The 12,899-nt window shown below is 45.0% G+C and overlaps 1 protein-coding gene across 1 annotated transcript in view; it reads right to left on the bottom strand.

Annotated features, from left to right (window-relative positions):
* Positions 1-3,380: 3,380 nt before the first annotated feature.
* The window catches only part of ALDH1A3 (aldehyde dehydrogenase 1 family member A3), a 34,079-nt gene continuing 24,560 nt past the window's right edge, over positions 3,381-12,899 (bottom strand). The window contains exons 10-13 of the mRNA XM_036844777.1: positions 11,652-11,816; positions 10,098-10,255; positions 9,248-9,322; positions 3,381-3,928 (exon numbers count right to left, since the gene is read on the bottom strand). Coding sequence (XP_036700672.1) covers positions 3,856-3,928; positions 9,248-9,322; positions 10,098-10,255; positions 11,652-11,816 — 471 coding nt within the window. The 3' untranslated portion in view covers positions 3,381-3,855. The remainder of the gene's footprint in view (positions 3,929-9,247; positions 9,323-10,097; positions 10,256-11,651; positions 11,817-12,899) is intronic.

The raw sequence follows: 12,899 nt of genomic DNA, 5'->3' as shown, positions 1-12,899 counted from the left end.
TTTATTTATTTATTTATTTACTTACTTATTTACTTATTTAAACATCTTTATTGGAGTATAATTGCTTTACAATGTTGTGTTAGTTTCTGCTTTATAACAGTGAGTCAGCTATACATATACATATATCCCCGTATCTCCTCCCTCTTGCGTCTCCCTCCCACCCTCCCTATCCCACCCCTCTAGGTGGTCACAAAGCACCGAGCTGATCTCCCTGTGCTATGCGGCTGCTTCCCGCTAGCTACCTATTTTACATTTGGTAGTGTATATAAGTCCATGCCACTCTCTCATTTCGTCCCAGCTTACCCGTCCCCCTCCCCGTGTCCTCAAGTCCATTCTCTACGTCTGCGTCTTTATTCCTGTCCTGCCCCTAGGTTCTTCAGAGCCATTTTTCCCCCCTTAGATTCCATATATGTGTTAGCATACGGTGTTTGTTTTTCTCTTTCTGACTTACTTCACTCTGTATGACAGACTCTAGGTCCATCCACCTCACTACAAATCACTCAATTTCGTTTCTTTTTATGGCTGAGTAATAGTCCATTGTATATATGTGCCACATCTTCTTTATCCATTCATCTGTCGATGGACATTTAGGTTGGTTCCATGTCCTGGCTATTGTAAATAGTGCTGCAATGAATATTGTGGTATATGACTCTTTTTGAATTATGGTTTTCTCAGGGCAATTTCCCTTTTAAATGAGCTTGGGAATTGGCTTGGAAATGTCTCCACTGTAGAAAATAGCCAGGACACTCGTCACATGGGTGGCCTGTTTCGAGCTGGTTGTATCCCAGCATTTAACTCTATCCATTGGCATGTGTTAGAGGTTTGCATGAGGTGACTGTTACAGGTCAGTTAAGATTTCTTTCCGCTTCTTCTTGACCCCCGCTGAGCAGCATCTCATGTTGGAATGACCCCTCCTAAGGTGGGGTCAGTTGGACGCTACCTCCCTGACCTACCCTTTCTGCTTTTTGAAGGTGAGGTGATTGACTGACCCCTCAGTTCTTCTAGTCACCTCCCTTCAGCTGGGTATTCTGTTTCCTCAGACATTTCTCTTTGGATACTTAAAAAATGTCCCTCATTATCCACCTTCAAGCTCAAGTCAGCCACATGCTAGGAGCAAGAACATTAAAAGGGCTTGGTCCACCATCAGGAGAAGCTAGGGCATTCCAAAGGGTCCACTTTTAGAGAATGTGCCAACCTACTGTGCCCCACCCTGACAGGCACACAAGGGCAGGTGTGTACACACACACATGTACACACACCACAGCCAGTATATGTCCTCAGAATGGTTACCTTCATGGTAAAACTTCATGGTAAACCAAATGAAGGTAATGCCGTTTTCCTTGAATTTTCGGCTCACATTTTGATTGGGAAATGGGAAGTTTCTAAATGCATTAAAGCATACACAAGTGCATATATTAAAAGGGATCTGATCCAAGCCTCCCTTAAATTTTCTCTGAAAGGGTGGAGCTTTACCTCTACATGGCCAAAATGATATGGACTCTCAACACGAGAGGCATGGTTGAACTTGGTGGAGCTAACCAAATACAGGAATGTTCTTGATCCAACCTCAGTGTCAGCGTATGACTTGGTGATTGAGGCTTACTGGTTTGAAGCCTTAGAAACTTTAGGTAAGTTAAACCCAGACACCGAGATCCTCGTGGAGAAAAGTGGCAAAAATGGATGCTTGTGCACACAGTTGCAGGATACAGTGTTTTCCCTAAATCCCCGTGTGATCTTCCTCACCATTTCCCACACTCACATCTCCTCATCACTTTATGATAAAAAGGGACTCAGTCAGCTCAGATGACAGCTGCAACTTCACCAACTAAGATGCAGAGCCTCTGAGGCCAAGCTTGCTGCCTGGTCCACCCTCAAAACCATAGAAGTGAGTTTCACACTCAAGCTAAGCATGGGACTTGATGGATTGAGCAAATGTAATTTTGTCCTTAAGTGATTGATACCACTTTATTACAAGCCATTTTGTACCAAAGTTCTAAGAAAAAGGTCAACCTCAGAATTAAAAGGGGTCTGATCTTTAAATGAAAAAACATAATTTTCTCAAATATCTGATTTTATTTTATAGTTGTTGCATTGTTGAACACAATCTGCAGTTAGGGTCAGAATTCCCAGGCCAGTAGATTTTTTAAACCATACCACAGGAGTAAACCTTAACAGAAGTGAAATCTAATACTATATAGATAAATACAGTATATTACAGAAGGTTAAATACATCACCTCTGTTTACTTACAACTATAAAAAGATACATTATACCCATTATAAATAATGTAGCATTTCATATTAAAGGCATTATTGTACAATGAAAGAATAAGAACCCTCTAATGTATTACTATCAAGGTTAGTGTTTATAGTTACTTTAGATAAAATCCTGAAAATTCAGTGTATGAAGTCAAATCCTGATTTAACAAGTTACTGATAGTCTAAGGGATGTGTTAACTGATTGAGAGAAGGTGAATTGCATAGTGCATATTTCCAACAAGAATGATAACCTCACTTCACATAAAACTTTCTCTATACATACACTGGTTTTGACACTGACCTCCATTTTATTACTGCCGCCCCATTTTAATTCTCAAACATAACTTAATTCTCAAACATAAGCACCGTTAGAAAAGTACTAGTTAGTAATAGTAAAAGTATCTGAATAAAACAATTTCAGTTTGGTTTTGTTTTTTTAAAGCTATATGGGAACACTTTCAGTTTTCCAAGTTAAAACTTGGAATTGCACATCCTTTGGATACACAAAGAGGAAAAGAAAAATTCACAACCTGTTATTGCTGTGCTCAGACCACTGTAGTAGCAGACCCAGTTCCTCCATGAAGTCCAGATGTTATTTGTTAATCAATCACTAATTAATATCAAAATAGGACTTTGAAAAACCAGGGCTGTATTATAACAGCAGTCTTTTCAGTTGTGTATGTCTTACTAATCTAAAGTGTTGATACCCCAACTGGAGAAAAGGAAAACTACATAGGCAAGTGGTAGAAATGCATAATTGGGAAAAGCAAATTATGGCTCTAATTTGTAAAATGTGGGACTTAATGATCTGAGGATTTGCTATACTGTTGTAGTGTCAGAGCACTGGGTCTTTAGCAGCGATGGTGACACTAGCGACATTTCCTGCCTAAGAAAGTGCCTTGGTTAAGGTAGACAATGACATAGCATTAGATAAGCTCTTTGGGCTGTTGATTTGGTCACATTCCAAAGGCAGTATTGGTTTTAAGCTGAGTCCCATTGTCAATGTCAAGATACAGTCCTTGAAGACCGTTCACACCCAAGGCCTTCAGGACCCTTCCATGGTACTTGCTTCCCCAAAGCTCCCCACATCTGATACTCCCAACCTTGTTTTTAAATGTTTTTAAAACTTAGTGCTATTCCTTCCCACTGAATGGTAGGAGGGGCTTGTTCTGTGGGCAGGTAACCCTGAGGAACCCGCAGGTACAGAGTCCTGTTTGCAGAACACGCAGGGATTTTTTTTTTCCAAATTCTTACTGGAGTCAGAGTCAACAAAGCATTTTTAAGCTACTGCTCGATACTTCAAATACCACTTCCTGTTGACAACACCCTGAGCCTCCTCACTGTCCCCGGGATCTGGTGGAAAGTGGAAAACAGAAATGGCCACTAGTCCCATCCCCAGGCAGGACTACAATTTCACACACAACATTTTGGTCAATAAAACAGGAGTGTGAGAGGAAAATAAAAATCGTTCAAATCCAGTAGATTTAAAGTCTCCAGAAGAAAGTATCCCAGGAAGGTCAGAATGTAGGTTTCTCTTCAGCAAGTTAGATCTGCCACATTCAGCTGTCAGATGTTTGAGGAAGGAGCCTGCCTTTCCTTCAGGGGTCCTTGTCGTCGAGTTTGATGGTGACAGTTTTCACTTCTGTGTATTCAGCCAGCGCATATTCACCTCTGTGATCACAGAAAAGAGGGAGATATAACATGGGCAGGCACTTAGCCATTCTGTGTGAACCGAGTTCTAATACTTCACGGGCTAGTATTCTGTTGGGCAGTCTGGAGTCTGTGCAAAGGTCAGAATGTGAGGACTTAATAGAGTCTAAGGACTGTAAGACCATTAGTAAGCTTAAGTACCTGGATATGTAACTGAAGGTTAAATGTCAAGTTTTGTGTGTGTGTGATGCTTCTGAAATATTCAGAAGGACTAAGGGTTTGCCTTCAAAGGATGAAGGGGATTTAAAACAAAGTGGTAAATCCCTGGGTGGAGCTGCTTGAAGAGACAGAAGAGGCAGAGGCCCGAAGCTATTGACTGGGTATGTGGCCAGAGCATCCATGATGGGCAGGGACATAGAGGACCTGGAGCTGGGGACCAGCTGTAAGAAGAATGAGGCCAGTATGGAGCGGCGAGGGGCGCGGACGTTAGCAGAGAGGGCACGAGGGAGTCCACAGCCTTTGAGTCCGTGTTTCTGGTATACATCCTTTCCTTAAGTCTTGCAGAGTCCAGTGACCCTTCTCAGGCATCATGAGTCATCCTTAGGGCAGATCCCCTTCCCAGAACCGAGAGGTGGCTTTGGATCAATTTAAAAGCCTCTACAACACTTGCTCTGCCATTATGTAAATAAGAGTGTGTACCTGTTTAGGAAAAGAGGTGGCCATGGAGGCTCTGTAGCTAGAAACACTTGAGACAGAATCCCATCTCATCCCTTAGACCAGTGCTTCTCAAAGTGTGGCCCCCAGACCAGCAGCACCAGCCTCACCTCAGAACTTGCTCGAAATGCAGAGACTCAGGTCCCCTAGACCTACTGTGGTAGGCAGAATAATGCCCCCCTCAAGGTGTTCACATCCTAATTCTCTGAACCTTTGAAAATATTAGGTTATATGACAAAGGGGAATTAGGGTTGCAGATGGAACTAAAATTGCTAATTAGCTGACTCGTGTCAGATTTTTATCCTTCAGAACCGTGAGATAATACATTAACGTTGTTTAAGCCACTAATTTTGTGGTTATTTATTGTAGCAGCAATAGAAAATTAATACATCTACTGAACCTAGGGGTGGGGCCCAGAAATCTGTGCCTTAACAGCCAGGGGATTAACAAGCCATGGGATTCTGAGGTAGCTCAAGCTGGATAACTACTGGCTTGGATCTATACAGTTTAGGCAAGTTTTTTTGCCTTCCCTGAGCCTCAATATCATCATCTGTAAAATGGGAATACCATCACCTCCCTATAGTTATAATGATTAGAGTTGATTCAAATAGAGCAAATTTACCTACTATGTGCTAGGTAAAAAGTAAATGGTAGAAAGTAATATTATTATTTTATTGTTAATATGTCATTGAGCTCTTTGGTAGTGTCCTAAAACGAAGTTCAAGAATGATACATGATAATGGGTGAATTATTTTGTAATTTTTTCTAAACATAACAAAATATAAAAGCCATATACAGAATGCTAAATTCAACTTTTGCAGAGCAGAAAACTCCATTAAAAAACCCAAAGGCAAATTATAAACTAGAAAAAAATTACATTTACAACACTGTGTGAGAAACAGAGTGCTGTTTTCCTTAATGCACAAAAAGCTCTTACGAACAAATTAAAAAAAAAAAAAAGGAAAAATCAACAAAAGACATGAATAGTCAGTTTGCAGAAGAAAAATAAAGATTATCAATAAGTGTTAATAAGGTGCTCAACCCCTTACAATTAGAGGAATGCAAACCAAAAGAGTGGGAGCCCATTTTTCATGTGCTGGATTATCCAATTTTCTGAATTTATTCTGAGAACAATTTCCCACAAGTGCATAAAGATTTATGCGCAAGAAAGAACATCAGCATTGTCTGTAGCAGCAAAACCCCTTGGAAATAACTCAAAAGTCCATCATAGGAGACCACCAATAAAAAGAAGGATAGGATATCCAAAACCCATTCTTAAGAGCAAAAAGTATTTTCCTCCCAAGTCATTTGAAAACAGAAAAAAAATACATGTTTACATCCATTGTATGCATAGAAAATGTACAATAACCTTTAAAAATGAGCACATAGTATTGCACCGTAAAAATTCAAAGTAGTTACTGATTTCTCAACTGCATAAAGAAAAGAAAAGCAAACCAAGTGATAAAATCATGTTGAATTAGCACATAACTAGTAAGTCCAATATGAAATCACTCCTGTAAGATTAAGTGCATGAATCACCTCATTCTTTTTATTCCTGCAGTCACTGCCCTAGTTCAAGTTCTTGTCATTCTTATTTGACCCCCTGTGGCACTTCCTAAATGGTTTCTCACCCAGTTGTGACCGCCTTGGCGCTCACTATCCATAAGCTCAGCCTTTCTCCCATTGGACCTCACCAGAATGTTGGGGGCATTGGCACTGCTGTTTATAGAGTTCACTGCTGTGTGCTCAGAGCCTAGCACATGCCTGGGGTATCAAAGGTGCTCAGTAAATATATGCCAGTGAACAAATGAACAAGTGAACAAAATAAATAAAATGGATGATGGGACAGTGGTTACCTCTAACAAATGGGATTGAGGGTCAGGGGAGGGAGACCTTGACTTTCCATGTGTCTCTACAGTGTGGATCTTTTTTGTTACTATATTGCAAAGCAAAACAAAGAACTAAGAAAAGTGTCCAGGAGGAAGAGAAATTGCAGGCTTCATCCCAAGACCTGTACAGGGAGAGATCCCAGAGGGGTCCGTGGGTGGGCGGCAGATAGCCAGCCCCGCCCAGGCGGCCAGGGATGGGGAAAACCATGGAATCCACCGCATAGTGCTCCAGCATAAAAAAGGGGAACTTATTGCAACGTGAAGACATTAATTAGAGACAACTGAAAACGGAAATTGGTTTTCAAGCCAGTTTCCAGTCTCCTTGTGAATTATGTTAAAGTACTTTATCAAAAGCTTTGGGAAAATATATGCCAAGAGTCGAAAAAACAGACATCCACAAAAGTCCCGATTGTGGCTAACCGGTAGTATGACACATGGACTGAGTGCAGCGGATACTCCCCGGCCCTGCTCTGCAGCGGGCAGGCGGTGCCACCGGGGATGGGGAGGGAGACGCAGGTGAGAAAGGCAGTGAGGGAATAGTGGGTGTGAGTCAGTTGCCTAGAAGTCAGGTGGGCCCCACACACCCTTCCTGCATCCAAGGACATCTGCTTTGGGGACTGAAGTTCTTGCTGTGGGAGGAGGCTGTGCCTGGCCTCTGCGAGGAGGGCCTTGTGGGGTTCTGGGTCCCCCAGCTGTCACAACGTGACTGGTTGAAGCAGCAGAGCGAGGAGACAAATGACCCTGCATACCCTGGCTGGCTTCATCCCAGGTGGCTCACAGAGGTGACCCCTGCTGAGCAAGGCCCTGTGGTATGGTGGGTTTAAGAGTTCAATCCCAACTCTGTCACTTACTGGTAGTGTGACCTGGGGAAGGCACAGGTCCTCTCTGGGCACCCCTGAGTTTCCTCATCCAAAAACAGGGGTAGCAGTAGTACCTACCTGCAGTAGACTGAACATGTGTGTCCCCCTGAAATTCAAATGTTGAAGCCCTAATCCTTAATGTGAAGAAATTAGGAGGTGAGGCCTCTGGGAGGTGATTAGGTCAAGAGGGTGGAGCCCTCATGAATGAGATTAGTGTCCTTATAAAGGAGACCCCAGAGAACACTTTCCTCCTTTCCACTCCATGGGGACACAGAGAGAACACGGCTGCCTGTGAACCAGGAAGAGGGTCCTTAACAGACACCTGGATCTTGAACCTCCAGAAGTGGAGAAATAAATGTTTGTTGTTTAAGCCACCCAGTCTACTGTATTCTGTCCCAGCAGCCTGAATGGACTCAGATTATCCCAGGGACTGTTGTAATGATGGCATGCCTTAACATGTGCAAGGCTCTCAGATAGAGGTCGTCAGGGTGTCAGCTGTGGCCAGTGCTATTGGTGGGCCCTAGTGGTGATGCGGGTAACCCCAGCCCAGGTCTCATGTCCCTCGTGGACAGGTGAGTGTGAAGAGGTAATGAACAGAGGCTCACAGAACACAACACAAACAAGCCATTCAGCAGAGGGAACAAGGTTTCTGTAAAGGGTCTTCATGGCCAAGAACTTACTGAGGTTCTGGAAGGGGAAACCAATTTTAGGAATTAGGGGGACACAAATGGACACACTCTACTCAGATGTTCAGATGGCTCTGGTGTATTGCCACGAGTCAGGATGAATGAGAAAGAAGGAATGAGAAGGGGGAAGGGCCCCGAATTCCCTGGAGACTGGTCAGGAGCATTTGCTCAGGGATGGAAGCCAGCCCCGTTCATTCCTTCATACATCTTGATTAAGAATCTGGAAGGGTAGCTGCCCAAAGGCCCCACTAAGGCCCAAGCCAAGGGGAAGCATTTGAGTGCTCCTACTGGAAGATGTACAAATAAGTACGAAGTGATGCATCTGTATATAAATAATACAAACTGTTTAAATAAGAGGAAGAGCTCGGAGTCCTTTGAGATGTTCCAGGAATGACCCTGTGTGTTGTCACAGATGGCTTCCCTGGGAAGATTGATCCTACAAGCTATTTGTCCACAAAGGCTAATAAAACCCCAACGACCACCAAGAAAGATGTGGGAGAGAAGGCAGCATCTGGCTGGAAACCACAGCGTGCCCACCCCCAGAACGCTCCATCCAGCTCTAGGCCTGGGCCTTTTATCTTGGGCCAGACACGGAAGACCCATCCATTAGTCTAGGTCTATGGAGCACAGCCTCCCAAAGGGCAAGACAGAAGGGCACCATGAAGGAGTGTGTGGTGGGTTTGACAGAGGCTCGGAGGCCTGGCATGTTGCAGTATCCCTTTGAAGAGGCACTGAGGAGGAGCGAGAGTCACCCACGGTCTGTCCCTGGGAACTTACTAGTGGGCAGAAGGGCCACAGCCTGACCTGGGAGAGAGCCCATCCTCCCTGCTGAGGGCCAGGGTTTGATTGAGTAATGACATCCCACGTCTGGTGGAAAGTGCACTTCCCAGCTCTGCCCTGTCCTGCAGTGGGCCTAGGTCAAGTACCTACTGAACATCTCCACATGGGATGGGTGCTGGGGAGGACACATATGCTGAGGCTGGGGGTCGGTCCTGGGGTGGCGTGAGGATGAGGGTAGGGAAGGGCAGGAAGGGGAGAGAAGATGGGGGACACGGCCCAGCCCAGGGGGAAAGCACAGCACAGGGGAGGGCTCAGTGGACTGGAGGGCGGGCCACCATTCACCATACACTGCGGACCTAGGGTATCTTTTGTCGGCCCTGCGGACAGGCATGGAGAGACAGAAACACTTACAGTTCTCTGCCGTTCCCCGACATTTTAAAGCCACCAAATGGAGCCTGTGCGTAGATGGCATTGTAGCAGTTGATCCTGGAGAGAGAATAAAGAGAGGCTCAGGGTCACCAGGAGAGGACCAAGCTGGACCTCAGGTGTTGCAGTTACTAGGCACTTGGTGTAGAGCGTCACCTAAAGGATGACTTTTTGTCAAGGTTTTAACCATGAAAACAGTGTTTTTGATCTCTGCCTTCTTGCTCTTACCACCAGAAACTAAAATTGAATATTCTGAAGTATAAAGCTTCTCACTGGGGTAGGAAGGGAATGACAAAGGGAGAAAAAGGGAGAGGAAAATTATGGCGAAGGGAATAAGAATTAGCTCTGAAATGAGACAGGCCTGACCTCAAAGTTCTCCTGCTTCTTGGCCTCCAATTCATATTTATCTTCTAATATTATCTTTAAAATGAGGATAGTGTAATCAGCAGAATTATTGGTGAAACAGGGACTTTCATCCATACTTTGCACAAGAGCATGTGCTGCTCTTAGAATTAGAATAAAAAATAAGGGGTGGCCCAACACGGTGGTCAAGAGCATGGGCATCACAGCTGGACAGTTGGTCCTGAGCTCTGCTCTGCCACGTACTAGCTGTGTGACCCTGGACAAGTCACGCAGTCTCTCTGTCTCTTGATTTCCTCATCTGTGAAATGGGGGTGATAACAGTACCCCTCTCAGAAGGTGGTCACGAGGATGGAGCAAAGTGCTTAGACAGTGCTTGGCACATAATATACGACTAAAAGCTCTCTGTTAACAGAAGGGTAAGGAAGCCAGCTGGCCGGCAGCTCAGGGGGCCGAGCACTCATGCTCTACTCACCAGACAGTTCCAGACTCTAACGCGGAAGCCAGCTTCAGTGCTTTGTCGAGGTTTTTTGTGAACACAGCTGCTGTTAGTCCGTATTCAAGGCTATTTGCTCTTTTTATCACTTCTTCGATATTTTTGAACTTCAGTATTGGCTGCACCGGTCCAAAAATCTATGATTAATTGGAAGAATGGCAGTGAGAGGCTGCTGGAATGAAGCATGTAGGACCTGAGCAGGCACTTCCTTCGTTTATGCTTTTTTCAAAAACACCCACAGTGCTCACACGCACGAAGAGGATAACTGAAGGAGAGAGTCCAAACATCTTTTTAGCTGTGTGATGGTTGAAATCTGAAGGGAAAGACTGAATTAAACAAAAATAAAAAATAACAACCAAAATAATACGTTGGGTCGAAGCTCTCTCAATGTGGTCAGGGCTTCTAGAAGCCCCAGCTTCAAGCTTTGGAGGAGCCCCTGCATGCTGGGATGCACTGAAGACAAAACCTTGGAAGTCATTCTTGGAAAGTTATTGTGAAGGGTGTTTGCAGGCACAGACTGCAGGTCCTGGTCTCTTGGTGCTGCATTTTCTATCAATGAAGATGACCTAAAATGTTTCCCTAATAACTCCCAGGGGAGGGAATGAGGCAGTGTTCCTCACCATCTACAACATAACAAAGGAAAGGAAAGAGCTACAGGCTGAACATTTAAAGGTGATTTTGAAAGGAGCTTGTAACTGATTCAATGTTCGGCACCATAGCCCAGCAGGACAGGGTCAGCCTGCTGAAATACCTGCCCTGGTTCCCATGGAGCTTGTCATAGAGAGGTTTAAAGAGCTGAGTCTCATGCCATCAGGGTACAGTTAGTAACCCATAAAAATCTCAAGGAGAAAGTGTATAATAGGCTCGAACCAGGAAGACTTCGGCAGTGATTCACTCTTTCATGTGCCCCAAAAGGCCACATTCCGGGGTCCAAGCACCTGGGACTCAGGTGGGAACCACTTCTAACTAGCTTAACAGTGGCACTGAAAGACACAGTTAGAATTACACTCTTATTGGGGGGGTCACCTTAATTTCCACCATTTCTAAGGATGCTCATGATGGAAAACTTCAAAGAGACTTCTAGCCAGAACACGTTTTTGGAATGAACACTTGTCATTTAAGTTCGGTCTGGGGGAACTGAAGGCAGCTTTGGGCCCTGAATCCATGGCTCTATTCCTGACAAAATGCACAGGTTGCAATGGCCCTCCACCCTTGGCTAACCTGAGGACATGTTAGAAGACAGAAGAGGGATTGTTGTTCCCTGGAGACGATGAGCAATGCGTGGAACTGGGGGCTAGGACAAACTCTACACAGGGCTCAGGGGTCCCAGGAGCAGGACGGCTTCCCAAAGGACCCCTAAAGAGAGGGAAAAGGCCACAGGAAAAAGGAAAACAGTCCCTTCACAAAGATTTCTGGGATCCCTGGGCCCTGGAGAAGACTCCGGTTTGAAAGGTCCAGCCCCCTTCCCCACCCCCCGGGCCCCAGCTCAGCACAGGGCCCCACGGGACATGGTTTTTCCTGCAGCCCCAGTACCTCCTCTTTGGCGATCCGCATGGTGTCAGTAACTTCTGAGAAGACAGTGGGTTTGATGAAGAGCCCCCTGTCTTCCATGGCCGAGCCCCCATATTCCAGCTTGGCTCCCTCCTTCTTTCCGCTCTCAATCAGATCGAGGATTTTGTTGAACTGCTTCTGGTCAATCTGCAAAACAGTGAGAGGTAAGCCCGGCTTCCTTCTGGGAGGTGACTACCAACTTATGTGTCCAATGGCCTCCTATGTGATCATTGTCCTACCCATCATGTTTTGGCCAAGAAAAAATTCATGGACCAGATGTTCCCTGTATGCAAATATTCCTCCGATGCACAAATCTGGGCTCTTTGGAGCAGGGGAGAGATGGGCTTTTCTCATCCTCTCCAGGTGTAGGTTTATTCATACGTCTGACCCCCTCCATGCTGTTAAGCAAATCCGTGGGTGAAACAAGATCTGAAGTGGTCACATTCTTTGTTCTAACTCTTGCATCCTTCTAGGGTTGCCAGATTTAGCAAATAAAACCACAGGATGCCCAATTAAATTTGAATTCCTAAAAAACAATGAATGATTTTTAAAGTATAAGCATATCCCAAACAATACTTGGGAAACACTTACGCTAAAAATGTATTCACTGTTTATTTGAACTGGGTGCCATGTATTCTAACTGGCCACCCTGCACCCTGCTCCTAGGGCACCAACAGTTATTGGAATTCTCCCTCCACAGTGCAGAGAAGTGAGACGTAAAGCTGACCACCTTACTCATCACCCCTGGACACAGAGTAGAGGCGCAAGGTGAGGTAGAGGGGCTGCTCCTGGTTGATGGGGAGCCAGCTCATCAGAAGGGCTCCATCTTCTGTCACCTTGTTTAGGGGTCTCCTGGGCTGGGGTGTACCCTGTACCACGAGCCTAACATCCAGCTTGTGGATGCTGTATTCGACCGGCTGGCAAAGGGCACCTCTCTGGGAGACTCAAGGGGGAAAGTGCTCTTCCCACCCAAAATGATCCCTCTTCCCGAATCCGTGGGAACCCTGTTCTTGACCCTGACCCTGTTGCAAATCCCCTCCCTCTGGCTGGGAGAGACAGAGCTTTGTTAGATAGGTTTGCTGTAGCTGTGACTTTCAGATAAAAAAGTGGTTTAATTTAAGCAAATTTGAATAAAAAAATAAGCAAACCCAATGGTGCATTTGGATGACTGTCTGTCCCTGAGGAGTAGGCTGGCTTTCTTGGAAGGGGTGGGCACAAACCATGCAAGCC

This window comes from Balaenoptera musculus, chromosome 2 (assembly GCF_009873245.2).
Source record: "Balaenoptera musculus isolate JJ_BM4_2016_0621 chromosome 2, mBalMus1.pri.v3, whole genome shotgun sequence".
NCBI lineage: Eukaryota > Metazoa > Chordata > Mammalia > Artiodactyla > Balaenopteridae > Balaenoptera > Balaenoptera musculus.
The sequence above is the reverse complement of the archived record's forward strand: the minus strand, read 5'-3'. Positions and strand labels throughout refer to the sequence as shown.